We start from the raw sequence: 17,280 nt of genomic DNA, 5'->3' as shown, positions 1-17,280 counted from the left end.
GCTTCCTTTGACCTTGTGGGAGGCTTCAGTCGAGCCCACATCCCCCCGAAACATCGCTCACTTGGCTCGGCTCGGCTTTGCCATTATGTGCTCAATTGGTGCATTCCTGCTCTCTCCCATTCATCCTTTCTCTCGTCATTGGCTCTCATAGATTTGTGCCTCGTCCCGAGGACGCCCCACCCCTTCGCTCCGCTTCCTGCGTCTGCGAGTTTTGACCCTCATGACTTTTTGAAATACATTCTCAGGAACCTCACTGTGTATTCAGTCATTGGCTGTGTCCTGCGCTACATCTCGGTGAAAGCCGTGAGCCTGGATCAGCTCTGATCACCCCTCATTTGATCCTGGCGGTACGATGGCTGCTCACGCAGGCTTTCAGTTGCCCTCACTCGCTGCCAATGCAGGAGGGAGGGGAGCCAAGGACGTCTACGATCGCAGCAGGTACCCGACACTGAATCCGTTGAGCACTCGCCTGTCCGGAGGAAGTGTGCTGGTGGCGGCCTCGAGTGTTCGCAGCACATCCAGGCAGCTGTCGGTGCGATACCGAATCTGCTCGACCTGCTTGTCGGCACACCATGTCGCTGCCAGTCTATCACAGTTGTGAGGGGCATTTGGGCATCAGCGAAAGCGGACGTCGCTCTCGCCTCGTCGGCGAGCAAAATCCAGCACACGTCACGGACATACGAAATGCATAGCGAGCCGGAAAGCGCAAAATGCCATCGTCCTCGCTGGACTGCTTACCCCGGGTTGCTGGAGCACGATGAGTACAGCACCTTGATGGCTGTGGTCGGCATCGGCGCACCAGAGGTGTCGGCATGAGTTTTAATGGTTTGCGGACGTTCCGGCAGCGGCACAGGAAAGAAAAAAATCGACCAGCCAGCTGCACTGGGGGTTGCAAGCAGCGAAAGACCGCCCCACGCAGTGCGTTGGAGAGGACGCAGCAGCCTACCCGGGAACATGTTTTCTGTGCTGGTGAGCCCGCCGTTCTCGCCCCAGAGATAGCCCAGCTGGCGGCGGCACTCTGGTGAGCCACCGGCGTTGGTAGCAACGAGGAGGTTCCAGTTCAAGACCCACATCTGTGGACAACGACGGTTCCCGAGCCAAACGCAAACAACACAGAGATGAGGGAGGCACGTCAGCACCAGAAACACAAGAGTCATCTGCGGCAGAGATGGCGAAGCCCACCGGCATCGGCTGCGTGTTGGGGCCGCCATGCGGTCGGCCAAGTCCTTACGATCAGAAAGGGGGTCTTGTCTAGTGCCGTCACGACAAACCGGAAGGTGGCATGGGCGCTGACATACTCCATAACTTGGTCGACAAAGTAGGCCATGAACGGGAAATGGTGCAGCGTGCGTGCCATCGGAGCCGGGGGGCTGAGGATTCACCGCATCCATGGTGCAATCCGACGAAGGGAATCGATGAGCAAGCCGGTCGCGACTTTTCGATGCCATGACACCATCCGAGGGCATGGCTGTGGCCAACGCACCATCATTTCCGCCATCATTTCCGCCACCACGGGCCGGCCGGGTGATTGCTGCTGCATGGTTGCGGCATTCGAGGGCATCATGGGTCCTCCTTGCGGTTGGAACACCGGGGCCTCTTACCTCGCCGATGCGCTCTGTGCGGCGGCTGTCCAAAAGTCCACTCGGTACTTGAACACCTTGACGGCAAAGATATTGCCTGTTATCGGAGGCGGCAATGCCACCAATGATCCACATTAATCGTCTACTAGCGCCAGCATCAGTACCAGTATGGTGCAAACGCACTCTGGGCGATAGCGACGGAATCAGTAGCCCTTACCAGCGTTGACCAGGTCGTAGAAACACTCGCCGAGGCTTTCATGACACCGTGAGCAACAGACTTTCTTCCAGTTCCCTGGCTCGGCCGTCTACCGTCGAGTCCGAAGCCGGCAGGAAGGGAGATTGCATACGGACAGAGCCCACAAAGGATGACAACGAGGACGCATCGGTAAGATCGCTGCTACTGGAATACTGTCTCGATGTTCGAGCCATCGCTTGCTCGGAAAGGAGTTTTCCAAAGCACATAAGCAGCAACAATGATACGTCGCGCATGCGGTGCAAGACTGGCCTTGCGACATAATGCAAGCACACGGCCGTCAGCCATTCCCGACATGTGCCCCACGGCAGTAACCCAGAGGTCAGACTAGAAGCCTCTGAGGGTTTCTGAGAAGGGCCTATTGCTATTGGAAGGCTGTATCGGCTAAAGACGCAATGCTAGCTGTCTCTGCCTTCTTGAGCCTTCCGGACTTTGCTGGTGCACATGCGACGGACACCGACCAAGGAGCAATCGCACTGTCCCAGCCCGAAGCAAGAAAGCGGATTGGCTGGAGTGATCGACATTGCCGTGCAGTCTACAGGTGTGCCCAGGCACCTCAGCGACCACCTACCTCGGCCGGCTCGCACTCCAAATGCGTCATATCGAGGTTTCGAGTGTGCAGCAGCACGTGGGTGTTGGCGACAAGCATGGTCGACTCCTTGGCAGGAATGACGCCGTTTTGATGATCCTTCTGGAACTGCGAGTAGTCCTCTTGATGACATGCCCAACAGTCCATCAGCTCGTACCAGAACTCGGAGGGCAGATTCACGGTTTTGGTGATGGCCGAGCCCGGGTCAAGCAGCGAGAGCTTGCAGGCGTGGCACTGAATATCCAAGACGTTCTCGAGAGAGGCCGCTGGCAGTGGACCCAGATCCGAGGGATCACGCGCAGGAGCGTCGATGGGACGTGCTAGATTGAGCTTGATGTCGATGGTGGATGAGGCCGGAGCAGCCGCTGAGGCCGTCGAAGGCGATGTTGTGATGGCGATCGAGGCCGGCTCGATCGGAACAGGGAGGGGCACCTTGATAGCCTGATTGGCCGACACCGGGGCGATCAGCACATGGCCCGATCGCGGGATGATCCTGGGCAGACCCGGCGAGACAGAGGGCCCGTGAAGCGGCGGCTCCAGACAGACGGAGGCCGAGAGCGTCGACAGATTCGGCAGGATCTCGATGTAGACACGGACGGGAGCGTCGGCAGACATACCAGCAGCCATGGTCGATGGGCTATGTGGATATCGGGTAGTGTATGTGGATATCGGGTAGTGTATGTGGATATCGGTGGGATATGTGGCTGCCGGGTGGTGTATGTCGTCGCAGATCGTTTCGTCGGTTGCAGATCGTTTCGTGGGTCGGTCGCAAGCCAGATGCCAAAGGCGCAACGACGAACCGAGCCGGCAAGGCGTCCCGTGACCGGCCCCGTGTCTGGCTCTGGCGGTGCTTTCGCTCTCCCCGACCCCGATGCCCTGGCGGCCCTGTCCGTATCTGCTCTCTCCCACCCATCAGCACCCACCCCCTGCACCATCGCTGCATCGACACCGCCGGCCTGCACTGGTGCCGCCAAGAGCGTCTCCAACCCGTCCCTCATCTCAGGCCCGGCTGTCCTGTGGCGCTTGCCGCACTCTTCCTCGGCCTCCTCATCGTTATCCCCAGCGGCTCCTGAGCCGCCCGCCTCGGACTCGCTTACAGCCCTCGCAAGCCAACTCGCAAGCCAACTCGCAAGCCAACTCGCAAGCCAACTCGCAAGCCAACTCGCACGCCAACTCGCAAACCAATTCGCAAGCTCAGACTCACCACAGAAAGCACACATGGCTTTGAACTCAGAATCTACGCCTCTGCTTGTTGGCCACGCTGCCTCACAGGCTCCGCCGAGTCCCTCCTATGGAGCCACTGCGGGCTCGGCCTCCCTGCCTGGGCTGCCCAGCCAAAGCTCTTCCTCCGACTCTGTCGTGCTCTTTGTGGATACTTCCAGCTCCAGTGCCGAAGAAGAGGGCTTCCGGTGCTGGTGCTGCTGGGAGTACCACAACACTCCCGGCGACCCGCTGATCCGGGTCTGTCTGGGATGTCGGGACAGGGATCTGCAGTATATCCACCAGCTGTGCATCAACAAGTATCTGTCGGCACTGCCGCCGCCACGAGGCCGAACGTTCCGAGCCCTTCCCATCCCCGAGAGCGAGCAAGAGTTTGTTGCCAGCCTTGTCCGCCGTGACAAATGGTACCACCGGCTCACACCCTCGTTCTTGCTTCCCCGCTTCGAATATGTGATCGAAGGCCACCAGTGCACCCGCTGCAAGTATCCATACAAGGTCTATGCTCGGCGTCTGAGTCCGCTCCGGGGGTTGCTGGGCGACCCCTATCTTCTGGCTGCAATTGTCGTCATGACCATCTGCGTGGGCACCCTGACTGCGTCATGTGTGTTCTTGATCATCGAGTTCTGGTCCGACGACATCATCTTCCTGAACCTGGGCTTCATCAAGATCGGCGTGGTTGCCTTTGCTGCCTTCATGCTCCTCTTCTGCCACTCGATCAATATGGCCACCTGGACGATGATCTTTGAGTACTGCGGCGAGCAGTGGGACAAGTATGTCTGCGGCATCGACGAGTCGCGGCTGATTGAGCAGATGATCGATCAAGAGAGCAGCGAGGATGGTCTGGACAGCTTCAGCATCGATCCAGAGCGGGGCCCAGAGACTCCAAGCCACGTCCTGCATCTGGCCTCTGCGTCTGGATCCGGAGACGAAGGCCCGCTGTCGACCGCAGGGCAACAGCAGCCGCAGCCGCAGCCGCAGCCACTGAACAGGTCGACCTCAGTCCAGGTGCCAACAGATACGAATGCCCAGCCATCCAGCTCCTGAACGACCACTCGTCCTATATGTGCTTAACAAGATGCACCCAATTTGAGGCCGGCGGCCTATCCTTTTTGTTCTTGATAACTGAATACACTTCCTCATTCAAACATATTGCTCGACTGCAGCAGTGCTCGCCCACGACACCCAATCAGCTCTGGACTACATGCAAACTGCCGCAATACCCTCACCCGAATTACTGCGATGATATTGTAACTCCAAGGTGATGGCTTGATGGCCGTGTCTCACCGTTTCCCACACAGAGTTCCCTGGAAATGTACTCCCGGTACTGGGGTCATGTTGTCGCTATGCCTTTACTGTACTCTACCCTGGTTTTGCGATGGACGCTCTGCCTGAGCGACATCCCTGTCGGGCGCTACTGGACCGCGATCGCTCCTGCCGGGACTCCCAACCCAGATCCCGCAGTGATTTTTCAAAGGACCCATCGAGTGGATCGCCGCCGAGATTCAGCCGCACGTCGGCGCCAGCGATCTGCACCAAACCACGGAGAACCTCCACCACTGCCTGGGCTGGTACCAAATGCATCAATCCATGGTGGAAGGGGTGGTGAAGGACGCTCCTCTTGGGCGGAGCAGGCGGCGCCACAGACTTTGAATGCCCATACCAGCTGTTCCACTGGTATTCGGATGAGTTCTCGCTGATGATGGTTCCATTCAGGGAGTCGGACTCGGCATCGTCTCCAATGTCCTGGATTCCACTCAGTCCGTGCGCTGCAGTGAACTTGCTGTAAGATGGGCTGTACTCCACCATGCTGTGGGATCGCTGGTGTCGTCGCTCAACAGCACTGTTCCTGGCTTCTGCAGTCGCGTCCGTCAGCTGGCTGGAGTTGTCTGATTCCTTTGACGGCTGCCGTGAGCGTTTGAATCGCTCGCGCGCGATATCTGCTGCAGCTTCGCTACTCGGTTCGGTGTCGCCCTTTCGAGGATCGCTTCCGACACTGAAGCTCCGCTGGCGCTTGTAACCCGGCTTGACGACGCTCGCTCGTCTGCTTGACTTCCCAGGAACAGAGTTTGACTCATTACGGGACACCATTTTGTGAGTCGAGCCCATTGGTGAGTGGGTGGTCGGCTCGAGATCGGTATCTTCGCTGTGAGTCTGGTTGCTTCGTCGAGAAGAAACACTGGATCGACGTCGTTCCATGGCGACTTTGGAGGGCCTCCGGCTGTCGGCGGTTATGATATCCCCTGTTTTGGAATCTGTTGTGTGAACCGATCTCTGGCCCGGTGCCTGGAAGAATGTCAAGAGTATGGGTAAGATGTGTGCACATCATGACCCAGAACTGTTTGACCAGCCGCACTCACATGCAACCGCAACCGCAGCCGCAACCGCAACCACAGCGTCATCTCAAGCTCATCGTCATCCGACACGTTATCATACATGGAAATCATCATGGAATCGAACGTGATCGTGGTCGTGTCGAGTGTCGCTGGCCATGCCAAGAAGCAACCGGTCCTCCTTGGGCAGACTGCCGCAATCGAAGGCCGTACTCCAGAGACCAACCAGACCCCACACCAGTTCAATCTCCCCGGCATCTTGTACAGTGTGTTCAAGTTGGGAAGGTATTGCGCCTGAGTTGTCGCTCGAGTCCATGTGTTGGGTATCTTGTAAGGCAGCGGCATTGGTCAGTCCCTCAGTGCCACCATCAACATCCCCAGCTACTCCAACGTCGGCTGCTCTGCCATCGATGTGATGAATCACAGGCTTTGACGCCTCCTTTCTCGTCCGGATGTATACCCGGAACCGGCGAAACTTGATGTTGGTGAGGCTGTCGGTTTCGCGCTCTCTGACGGTGTGATTGAGTTGCGACCAAGTGGACAGTGAGTGGTCGAAATCAAAGGAAGCATCGCCGGTCATCTGCGTTGATGAATTATGGTGGGTTATTCTGCTCCCGCGGTTGTCTCCGAAGCATCGCACCCGCTAGCACCTTACGCTGACTGTACCGAGTGCACGACCGCTCCTAAATGCATCGGTGTGAAAGGTCCGGAAGGCTGATGGCCTCAACCTACAGATTTCATCATCTCACGGTAGTACCGTGCGAGCTTCCAGTATCGGTAGTGTCTGCACGAGCTCAAAGGCTTAGTCGTGCTCTTCCGTCGCTCCAATCTGCAGTGCTGTGCGTCAACGAATCTGACCAGTCCCCTTGATCATGCGGTATGTCTGCACGCTTACCGCTGAATGAAGGTCGCAGCATCATGGTAGAACATTCGTTTCCGGACGGTCGCAAAATGCCGCCATGCCCTGAGCAAGCAGCGGATAGAGCAGGAAAGAGGTTTTAATTGCGCTGTCGCAAGGTAGACATCGCCATTGTCGATCACTTCGATATATGACCGCACGATGCAGATACCATGACGAATATAGTACCTTTGGATGGCGACGATCGCATAGCCAATCAGATACAGCTGGCGCCGCACGATGGCAAGAGCGGACGGCAGCACACTGCTCGCTCTTTCGTCCTCCGCTGGCACTTCGGGAATGATGGGACGCGGGTCGTGAGGCTTGACGATGCTTCTCTGGCGCTCTCGTTGCACGCCACTACAAGGTCGAGCCTGCATGGTCTGGTGTCGTTGCGCCGTCGGTGGTCGCTTCTCTGCGATCAGAGACATTCTTCGGGCAATGGTTTCCTTCTCTGACTCTTGCAAAACAGCCACATCAACAGGCCCGTGTAGTGGAATCGTGGGCGCGGGCAGATCCGACATGTACTGATGCGGGGTGATCGGTCGGATGCCCATCATGCTGCGCCGTCGATCGTTGAGGATCAAGCCCTGAACAACGTCCATGGTCTCGGGAGGCTCGCTCGAGGCTTGGGGTGCGGCTGTGGTACCCGCAACAGTGCCTTGGAGCGATGAAACCGACGGCGCAGGCGTCTCGACTCCAGGATGCATAGCAAGGGCACTGTCGCCGTCTGTGTAGTACCAGTCATACCCCAGGTTTGCCGGGGTTGCCGGCGGCGGAGGCGGGGGCTCGAGAGACAGAAGCTTCGGGGGCGGCCGAGTCGACTCCACAACGGGCTTAACGACCATCCAGTTGCCTGGACAGACCTGGGGCTGTACAATTCCGACTTTTCGCGGTGGTGTTGGCAAACTGGGCTTGGTCGAGGGAATGGACTTGCGGAAGGCCTGGTGCTCACCCAGCAGCGTTGATGGGTCCATGTAGAAGCCGTGGAGATCAAACTTGATGGGAGAAATGCGGAGCACTCCTTTCGTGGGAAGCTCGAGGGTTTGGATACGAACTATCGGCGGCTTGTCGCCGTCGGACGAGATCACTGGATTGCTCTGGACTTTGCGGATGCTGGAAAGCCGGGCAGCTGGTCTCTCTCGTCGAATGTTTGGGATGGAGTTGTGGCGCTGGTCCAAGGCCTCGTTGATCTTGCTCTCGAAGCCTTTGAGGTCGTCGTTCAGGCTGTGGGTGGCAAGACCGATCTTTCTGCCCTCGACACTGGGTTCGGTCGAGTCGGCGATCGGAAGTCCCAGGTTGGACACCATCGATGAGCCTCGGGTGATGCCTTCGATTCTGGTGCCGTCAGGGCAGTCGTACCATCCTCGGCTCTGCGCCACAACTGCGCCCGAGATCTCGATCCACTTGGGGGTGATGCTTGTGAATGAGACGCTTCTGGAACTGCGGCGGACCTCGACCGTCTTTGGTCGGAGCACAGTATCGCCCGAAGCTGTCTAGAGCGGCGCAACATCAATGGAGAGCCAACGTGTGCAATCGTGATGTAAGGGGGAGCAAAGACCGACCGCGGAAGCGGATCAGCCAAGGCAGCTATCTCAAGTGTCAAAGCGGTGGATACTCAATAACGCATCGGTCGAGTTTTTCGTCCGCAGGGACTGCGAAGTAAGCACGGTGGATATCATATCGGATGGGAATAGAAATCTGCGCATAGTTACCTCGCCAACCTTGCTGTCAGCATGTTTCTCGACGGGCAAGCCGCCTTTTGTATCAGTCGCTGCCACAACATCGTGACTCTTGGGTGTTGCCATTGCATTCAAGTCCAAGGTAATGACTTTGGCGTCGGGATCGTCCTCCCAGCGCGAGAGCGTGCCAATATCGGTTTCCCTGTGCAGGCGGTGAGCCAGATCGGAGCTCTTGGTCCCGGGGTAGAGTCCTGTGGCAGTATTCATGCCACCGGCACTTTCGAGAGCAGTCCGAGATGATCCGCCTGACAGAGTCATGAACGTCAGGTTGTTCATTTGGATACCGCCATCTATCTTGATGATGGACACCTTTTGTTGTCGCTGTATGCCTTCGGGTGCCGTCTTGGCCCGCGACGGACTCGAGCTATCGTCCAATCCAGAGTAGCTCTTGGTTCCTTCAGCCAACCCGAATGCCAGCGCTGAGCCTCGGGACATGGTCCGTGGACGGGACGGAGGAGGCGCTGGGGGGATTCGATGGAATGCCGACGATACCCGAACCTTGAGGGCCGACATATTGCGTTTCTGGTTGGCCGCGCTTGATTTTGCCGTACTCCTGCGATGCGACGCATTTGGCTTGAATATGGGCTTGCGGATGGTGACGATGTCACGGGCCGAGGCAGTCAGCTCCAAGTCGACGCCGAAGCGATTCGATGGCTCGGGCTCAGGCGTCCGGGGCGGTTTTGGCCAGGGTGTCGACCTCGGCACTCGAGCAGAGGGTGGCCGATGTGACATGAGTCTCTGGAGCTTGCGACTTGCGGCATCTTCGTCTGTCGTCTCGAGCTGTGGATCAAGCTTGTCTCCATGCGGGTGTTCCTCTGGAGGCTCGTCACCGCCGCCAGTAAAGTTCACAGATCTCAAGCCGCTGTGAGTACGGCTAGCAGTCGGAGACCCGTCGGAGTGTCCTGGTCGCTGTCCGCTATTGAAGCATTGCTCAGGAGCATCCAAGGTTGGGAAGTGGATGGTTGCATCGGTGTCTGCGTGGATCTCAGAGTGACTGGGGTGAACAAAGGTGCGCGGCCACACCATTTGGTTCTGACGAGAAGAACCGGAGGTCACGCCCCGACTATGAGCGCTAATTTGACTTCCGTGCATTGCGGCACCGCTTCCGGATGCCGCTGCTGGAGCCTGCGGTATGGTAGGGGCGGCCAAAGGAGTGGAGATGTTCATGTCGAGAATAGAGACGTCCGGATCGTGTTTGCGAGAGGAGTTGAGCCGCTGCTTGGCAGACGAAGTCGATTTGGCGGCGGCATCGCCCTGGTGAGCACTAAGGATTCGCTCCAGAGTCTGTTTGTCAATGCGGTCGGAGTGGCTCTCGTCCACATGAGAGTGTCCATTCGCTTGCAGCTGCGGGAGCGTCACACGGTCTCCAGAGGCACCTGTCTGTGATTTCGACACACTGGGCTTGATTGAAAAGTGATTCCCGCCGGTCTTGAGGGGCGCAGGCGAAGGCGATCGAGGCGGCGAGGCTGGGTCCGCAAAAGTGACAGTGACGATGTCTTTTGTGGTGGGAACCGGTAGGTGAGCGCTCGAGGCTGCAGACGACAGATCTCGTGGGCGCTGCGCTGGTGCAAGGAGGTCTGATTCGCTAGCTGGATTGCTGACTCGGGGAAGAAATGTCGAGGCTGGGGCGGGATGGCAACATGGCAGAGAAGGGGGACAGGTCAGTAAGTGAGTCGACAGCATCGGCCCCTGAGGTGCTTGCTTCTATCCTCGTTTGTGAGTCTCTGCAATACCTGACTCTCTCGCATCGGTATCGGATTTGTAGATAGCTCCTGATGACTCCCGCTGAAGACTGGACACACTCGACTTTGTCAGGCTCGTGTGAAACGATACCGACAGCGTCCTGCGAATGTCCGAGCCGGCAGTCTCGGTCAGCTGCTCCTGTGCGAGATGGTCGGCAGCCATAGTCGAAAGTGAGCGCGCACTTCGGAGGGACGGCTTGTGGGAGAGTGGTGGTGGCGGCGGTGGTGGTTCGTGGCCGGATATCGCACTGTGCGGCAGACCCCGCTTGGAAACCAATAAACTGGAGCCCAGCGTCGAGCGGCTCTTCTTCATGGTCGGGAGCACCAGTGCTGCTGCCGCACCGGGGCTTGGAATGTCCAGTTGCGGGGCCAGATGACGGCCGGGGTGGACTTTGGAGTCGTAAGGGGCATTGCCCCGCTTGACAGCCTTGGCAGCGAGAGCTGTGCCCTTCGAGAGCGTGGTCGAGCCGCTAGCAGTACTGCCGATTGAGCCCGAAGAGCGTTTGGGGCTGGCGCTGTGCCCTTTGGAGATGTGTGCCGATGAGTAGCTGCTCCAGGGGCGGGTCGGGTCGTTGTTGTCGATCTCGATATGGGCCGATTTGGACTTGGATCCCAGCGAGACCTGTGATCGATGATGGTTGCCGGCCAATGGAGTACGCTGGTGCGAGGAGGGTGTGAGCATATGGCTCTGGTGGTGAGGAACGCCATGGAGCAGATTGGACTGGGAGGCCTTTCGTCGTTTCCGCTTTGACTTTTTACGGGGCCTCTTTTTCTTGCGATCTTCATCGGGGCCATCTCTGGCATCCGCATCGCTGTCGATTTCGCCGTCGCCGTCCTGGTTCTCGATCGAGAAGACCGAGCCCTCGCTGCTGTCGTCGTCGAGGTCGACACTGCCGTTAAGGATGATATTCCAATTGCTGCCTCGTGCGACCCTGTTGCCGCTATCATTGTGATTGTCATTGCCATTACCATTGCCATTGCCATTGCCGCCATCATCTGCACTAACGCCACCGTCATCGCCAATATCGTATCCGCTGCCACTGTTGTTGCGCCCGATGTGGAGTCGGCTGTCCTCGCTGTTGTGCAGGCTCGTCGAGCCTTGTTGCTTGTGGCGAAGATTGCGGCCGCTGCTGTGCCGGCTGCCGAATGCCGCTGGCTTGGTGGTCTGGATCCTGCCGAGCGAGCCCATCGACGACGCCGAGATCTCTTCGGTCGACCGGCCTGCGGCCTTGGGGTACTTGAGCGTGGGAATCGATGTCGCTGTCGGAAAGAGGCCAGAGGAGCGCGCGGGCAGAGCACCGCCGGACCGTGGCCCGAGCTGATTCTGCGACGACAGCATTTGGGTGAGCCTTGAGAATCTCAGTGATGGCGGGGAGGTGGGGGGGGGGGAATGAACTGAACTCCACTAATGGCTGCCGCTGGGCAAGACGAGGCTCTTTCTGTTTGATGCAACACACTTGATCAAGACTCAAGGAGAAACGGTCGACCAGCCAGTTTGAGGTCAAAGGATGTGCAAGCCGAGCCGAGGAGAGGTTGTTTCGCCTGGGCTGTTGGTGTAGGTGCAGGTGTCGACGCAGGCGTGGGGCAGAGTGACCAGCGGGCTGCTCTGACGTAACGAGCGGTGAGAACTCGACACTGGAGCGGGCTGCCGCATGATGTCAACGGTTTTGCCCAATCACGAAGGGAGTGGTCTGGGACACTGCCACCGGAAGTGAAAGCCGCCGTGGTGAGGGTCTTTCGGTGCTTGCCAAAGGAGCACGACTCTTGCGCCTGGGATGTGCGTTCTTTGAATGGGATGGGTGCTTTTTGAATGGAATGGGTGCTTTTTGAATGGAATGTGCGTTCGTGAATGGGATGGATGCGCAGTGGAAGCAGGGCAAGGGATGCGCATCATCAGCGACGGCGTTGATGAACACGACTCGCTCATCGCCGCCTTCGTCCTCGGTCATGATGTCTGTCGCCCCATGAACGTTTGGAAGGGCTGTGCGCCAGAGAGTAAGGCAGGACGATATTTTGTATGTATTCGGAATGCCGTACCTCTCTATTGTCGCCGGCACCTTTGCTTTCCCGCGCATCAAGGCCTGTTTGGCCTGAGCCGGGGAGAAGCAGTAGAGGCAAAGCTCGACGAGTTTAATGAGCGGCTGTAGCTTTTTTTTAAAGGGATAAATACGAAAGGGAGAGAAAGAAAGACGCAGAGAGCAGGTGGCGGGCAGCATATACTATACATCAGGGGGCGGATGGGAGCAAGTGATAGATGGATGGAGGGATGGATGGACGGGCGGCGGACGGATGGAATCAATGGTTAGGATGGCCGAGCGATGCGCTGGCTGGAAAGGAGGTGTGGGAGGGGTCAGGGCACAGTATGGAGGAATGTATAGCGGGAGAGTCTAGTGGGACAGCTGTAGCCGGAGGCTGCTGCTGCTTGCGTGGCTCGTCGCCAGGCCGCTGTTGCTTCCGGAAGGGAACGATATCGAGGCGCTGTCGTCTTCGTCAAAGAAGCCCTCGTCCCTGTTGCTATCGGTGCTGACGCTTGGGCACGGCGACGAGCAGCTCTCGTCGATAAAGTCTTTGCGGTCGAACCGGGAGACGGGGATCTGAGCGGCGGCAGACTTGACCACGATGGACACGACGTCGGCGCTGTCCACAACGCTGCTGTACGCCGGCGGCTCGACGCTGATGGGCTCGTGCTGCGGGCGGTGCAGGACCGGCTTGGCGGCGACCTTGTAGTCCAGATGCTCGGTGAAGAGATGCGACAGCTGCGCGTGGATCAGAGGCAGAACACCAAAGGCAAAGCCGGCAAAGGGAATGTAGGCCCAGTCAAAGAGGTGGCTGGGGAAATCGCGGTAGCTGGCCAGCGACGCACGGATGCCGAGGGGCTGCACCACCGGAGTGAGCTCGGCCGAGGAAGTGACCTTGAAGATGGACATGTCCGAGCCGAGCGACGGGCGGTTCAGCTGCTCCATGAACTCGCGGTGGTTCTTGAGAGAGACATCCTCCTCCTCGACATAGGCCTGGCTGGGGTCGTTCATGCGTTCCAGGCGCTTGCACTCTTCCTGCTGGGCCAGCAGCTCCCAGCGGGTGCGGCCGACCCAGCGCTGGTAGTGCTCGTAGTAGGTGATCATGACGACATTGGGCACCAGGATGGCGATGCGCACCCAGAAGGAAATGCCAACGGCAAAGGCGACCCAGGCATGCACAGGGTTGCTGGTCAGGCGCGAGAAGATGGCGACCGAGAACCAGTAGTAGAACGACGACTGATTGACGGGCAGGAAGATCGAGGTGAAGAACATCAGGATGAACATGTGGCCCATGAGGATGTGCGACTCGAACATGCGGTGGAACAGGAAGGCCAGGACGGAGGGCTTGAAGCCCGACTCGGGGAAGGAGGTGCCGGTGGTGTCGACGGTGGGCTCGTATCCGGGGGCGATCATGCGGAGCAGGGTGCGGCGCAGAACGTAGCCAGTATCGAGCGAGCCCCACAGATGGCGCTTGCCCTGGGTGTAGCGGGCCGACAGGTTCGAGACGTAGCCGTTCCAGCCCGTGCCTTCGCCCTCGATGTTGCACTGCGACGCGGGCGAGAAGATGGACTTGACAATGACCTTGCCATCGGTGGCAAAGAAGCACTTGAGGTACATGTGCATGTCCTCGCCGATGGCCTCGGGACCAGCGTCCCAGAAGCGAACGTTGATGGCCAGGTCCATGGAAACCGAGTACGCCGAACACGGGATCTTGACGGACGACGACGGATACAGGTTCGAGATCACACCGACGGACCAGAACATGTCGGTGACACGGACAAAGACGGGAACATCGTTGGAGTTACGGTCGAAGACGGTGGCGGGGGCGAACATCATGATCTTGCGGTCGCTGGCGGGGGCCACGCAGTAGTGGTAGGTGATGGAGGCAAAGTAGTCCTCGGCAAAGGCCGTGTCGGCATCCATGACGGTGATGATCTTGTTGGTGGACTCGTTGGCGAGGGACGTGGACATTTGCCGGGCGGCCCAGGCAACGTTGGAGGACTTGCCGCGAATCTCGCCGGGCTGGCCAAGGGGGTGCATGGTGAAGGTGATCTGCAGGAAGTTGTTTTGGTACTTGTCCATCAGGCTGCGGGCCTTGTCTTCAGAGCCCTGCTCGCCCTGCTCCATGGCAAGGCAGACCTGGGAGAGAAACGCGGCATGGTGAGCAAAGGGTTCGGACACGAGGGCTGGCACTCGGACGAAGGATTGGGAGGGTGTGGTGAGATGCAGCGCGGCACGGGCGGGGGTCGGAGCTGCGGCTGAGGCTGAGGCAACATCAAGAGGGGCAAAGAAGCAAATGCACTGGGCGGCGGTCGGCCGCAGGCCAGCCCGGACGACGGCAGGCAGTGCCGAGGCCGGACAGGCGACCAAGGCCGGCGAACGGGAGACATGACATGGCGGGTCATGTGGACGTGCGGCGGCGGCGGTGCAGCGTGGCGAGCCGGGTTGCCAAGACTTACTCGGTATTGAGTCAGGGCGCGGCCATGGCTGGCGAGGATGTCGAGGGTCTCGCAAAGGGTATCCCAGGTCTCTTTGTAGTTCGGGATGATGACGACGTGCTCGACAGAGCCGTAGGGCATGTCGTGGTAGTCAGCATCACCATAGCCGGCGTTGGGGACATCGGCCCGGTACTTTTCGATCCAGTTGGTAGTCGAGTACAGGATCGACGAGTGATAGGCGATGTAGACGGCGTACGCCGAGCGGATGTTGTTGGCAAGGAAGATCAGGTGGAGGGAGAGATAGTACAAGCTGAAGAGCACGGGGGTGTAGATGGGTCCGAAGATGGCAAAAGGGATCAGGAGCAGGATCCACAGGCCAGGTAGCCGCTGGAACATGGGCTTGAGCGGGACCGAGTCCAGGAGGGAGTGGAGGGCGCTTGCGGAGGATAGGGCAGGCATGGCCGAGGACGACGGTGTTGACGGCGGGTGGTGGAAGGTCTGGAAGGAGGACATAACGCGAAGGCGGTGATCCGAGGCGGAAGACTCTCAAAGGACGCCGAGACAGAAAGAAGCGCAGGGCAGGGCGGAGAAGCGAAGAGGAAACAGCGAGTCAACCACCAGCGGGGGACTTCAGACGGGCTCCAGACGGGCCTGGGGAGAGGATCGAGGAATCAGAGGCTCCGACGAAGGACAGACGGAGCCAAAGGCAGAGGGCAGCGAGCTGCTGGTCCGAGAGGGAGGCAGGCTGGAATCGAAGCGAAACGGGGCAAAGACGGTAAGAGGTCGCGGGTTATATAAACGGAGACGCTTTGGATGCTTGCCAAAAATACGAAGCGAAAACAACAACGTGGGTTGGACGAGGCCAGCCGGCGGGGCGTTAAAAAGCGTGGCCGGGAATAGCGAGCGAGGCGAGGGGCGATAAGGTTGCAGCGAGAGGCGGGCGAGAGGCGGGCGAGAGCACGGCGAGAGCACGGCGAGAGAGCGGCGAGAGAGCGGCGAGAGGACAGAGCGAGAGAACGGCGAGGCCGACGAGAGCGAGAGAGGGGCGCCGTGTTTGCGTGTCGATGACAGCACATGATGGGCAGCAGCAGTGTCAGTGTGTCGTGGCGAGCTGTCGCGGTGGGCAGCCGTGTGCCTGCCGCCCGACGCTGTGCAACGATGTGCGACGCTGTATTGCGCTGTGGCGACGCGTGCTGGCCGAGAATGGCAAGCGCGGCGACGCGTGGCGCGCGGCACAGAGTCCACAGACACAGCACAGGGCTGCGCGCCTGGCAGCGCCGGGACCGCACACACACACACGGCGGTGCGGGGACGCGGATCGGCGTCTTTTCGCGAGTGGCCGGTGCAGCAAGGCGCGGCGCGCGTCCCTTGCCCCTTGGACACACAGGCAATGCCTGTCGACGCGTCCGACCTGCGTGCGATGCGGCGACTGCCATTTCGGGCACGCGGTCGCGCCAGGGGCGTGCTGCCTCGATGCCGATTGGTGCAGCGGTGCGCGTCGCGCTGGCCCCCTGTCTGCGCAGCGGACGCTGCACCGCCACGGGTGCTTGCTCTGGAATCTGTCCGCGGGTGTGGCCACGGGCATCCCCCCTTGCTGGTGAAACTGAGGGCGGCATGGGCCGGGTTTGCCGGCCGTGGTTGCGGTCATCTTGATTCGGGGTGCTGCTGCCGGGCTGCTGCTGCCGGGCTGCTGCTGCTCGAGGCTCCGGTCGCATTTTTGCCTGGGCCACGGACGCTTGGCCACGATGCCTGTGCTTGGATCGGATGCGCCCGCATGAATCGACTCGCATGGCCGGGCTGCCGATGCGGATTGGCCGACGCGCCATGCCAGAGCCAGCGCAGGTGCCAGAGATCGTCCCGGAGTGGTTGGTGCAGCGCACGTTGGCCCGCCACAGGGCGACCGCAACCGCCTGCCGCCAGCAGCGTGGCCGCAACACATGGCCGCATGTCGTGCTTTCCTGGCCCCAGATCACGCCCATGTCCCGAGGCGGCACCGAGTCCAGGGACACGCGAAGGCAGCAAGTCCTTCGCAGAGCGGACACCGGCCGATGACCTGCAATCCACGCGAGCGAGGCAGCCTCCTGGTCGTGGTGGGCAAGTGAAATCGGTCGCCATTCGCACCAGCGTTTGCACCAGCGTCCAACGGGCTCGAATCGAAATCGGAGCTGACACAGCCGACCTGCAACAGCGATGCCCATGTCGCTGTGCTCGAGAGGAATCATCTCCCGCACGATCAGGAAGTGCCATATCGCCTGCTGGAGAATGTGGGCAGCGCTCGCGGCAGGTTGGCCTCAGGACTCGGCCAGCGGATGGTCTCATACCCCGGATCTGCACCCGCATATCCCTCCTCGCTCGCATCTTGCATATCCCTCCTCGCTCGTGTTGTCACCAATTCCAATGCCAGCCGACGGATCGAACCGGCACAATGCAGCCACTCGATCTGCACTCCAGCCGATCCAGCCGATCCAG

At 59.6% G+C, this 17,280-nt stretch overlaps 4 protein-coding genes across 4 annotated transcripts; 1 reads left to right on the top strand and 3 right to left on the bottom strand.

Moving 5' to 3' along the window:
• Nucleotides 1-423: 423 nt before the first annotated feature.
• Nucleotides 424-3,049, bottom strand: BJ171DRAFT_583363 (ubiquitin-conjugating enzyme E2-binding protein; the record flags this gene model as incomplete). Its single annotated transcript, XM_053114241.1, has 7 exons — nt 424-586; nt 739-778; nt 947-1,073; nt 1,232-1,370; nt 1,602-1,677; nt 1,798-1,885; nt 2,405-3,049. The coding sequence occupies 7 exons, from the start codon at nt 3,047-3,049 to the stop codon at nt 424-426; spliced, it is 1,278 nt and encodes a 425-aa protein (XP_052965270.1).
• Nucleotides 3,050-3,330: 281 nt separating this feature from the next.
• On the top strand, nt 3,331-4,789 carry BJ171DRAFT_511092 (uncharacterized protein). Its single transcript, XM_053111542.1, has one exon. It carries the CDS (start codon nt 3,641-3,643, stop codon nt 4,685-4,687), a length of 1,047 nt encoding a protein of 348 aa, XP_052965269.1. The 5' UTR covers nt 3,331-3,640; the 3' UTR covers nt 4,688-4,789.
• A 33-nt stretch (nt 4,790-4,822) lies between these two features.
• Nucleotides 4,823-7,730, bottom strand: BJ171DRAFT_511091 (uncharacterized protein). Its single transcript, XM_053111541.1, has 5 exons — nt 7,061-7,730; nt 6,869-6,937; nt 6,706-6,757; nt 6,077-6,553; nt 4,823-5,926 (listed from the first exon to the last, which is right to left on the bottom strand). Exons 1-5 carry the CDS (start codon nt 7,717-7,719, stop codon nt 5,003-5,005), a joined length of 2,181 nt encoding a protein of 726 aa, XP_052965268.1. The 5' UTR covers nt 7,720-7,730; the 3' UTR covers nt 4,823-5,002.
• Nucleotides 7,731-12,351: 4,621 nt separating this feature from the next.
• On the bottom strand, nt 12,352-15,658 carry BJ171DRAFT_154483 (uncharacterized protein). Its single transcript, XM_053105816.1, has 2 exons — nt 14,833-15,658; nt 12,352-14,512 (listed from the first exon to the last, which is right to left on the bottom strand). The coding sequence occupies exons 1-2, from the start codon at nt 15,322-15,324 to the stop codon at nt 12,743-12,745; spliced, it is 2,262 nt and encodes a 753-aa protein (XP_052965267.1). The 5' UTR covers nt 15,325-15,658; the 3' UTR covers nt 12,352-12,742.
• Between the last annotated feature and the right edge of the window lie 1,622 nt (nt 15,659-17,280).

Source organism: Polychytrium aggregatum, assembly GCF_025602895.1.
Source record: "Polychytrium aggregatum strain JEL109 chromosome Unknown BJ171scaffold_26, whole genome shotgun sequence".
In the NCBI taxonomy this organism is placed as follows: domain Eukaryota; kingdom Fungi; phylum Chytridiomycota; class Chytridiomycetes; order Polychytriales; genus Polychytrium; species Polychytrium aggregatum.
This window is presented reverse-complemented; position numbering and strand designations above follow the sequence as displayed.

Coding starts and splice junctions, on each gene's coding strand:
- BJ171DRAFT_511092 (XM_053111542.1), top strand. CDS start 3,641: ATGGCTTTGAACTCAGAATCTACGCCTCTGCTTGTTGGCCACGCTGCC.
- BJ171DRAFT_511091 (XM_053111541.1), bottom strand. CDS start 7,719: ATGGTCGTTAAGCCCGTTGTGGAGTCGACTCGGCCGCCCCCGAAGCTT. Junction 6,938..7,060: donor GCGATCGTCGCCATCCAAAG/GTACTATATTCG, acceptor CTGCTTGCTCAG/GGCATGGCGGCATTTTGCGA. Junction 6,758..6,868: donor GCTGCGACCTTCATTCAGCG/GTAAGCGTGCAG, acceptor GAGCTCGTGCAG/ACACTACCGATACTGGAAGC.
- BJ171DRAFT_154483 (XM_053105816.1), bottom strand. CDS start 15,324: ATGTCCTCCTTCCAGACCTTCCACCACCCGCCGTCAACACCGTCGTCC. Junction 14,513..14,832: donor GCGCCCTGACTCAATACCGA/GTAAGTCTTGGC, acceptor TTTCTCTCCCAG/GTCTGCCTTGCCATGGAGCA.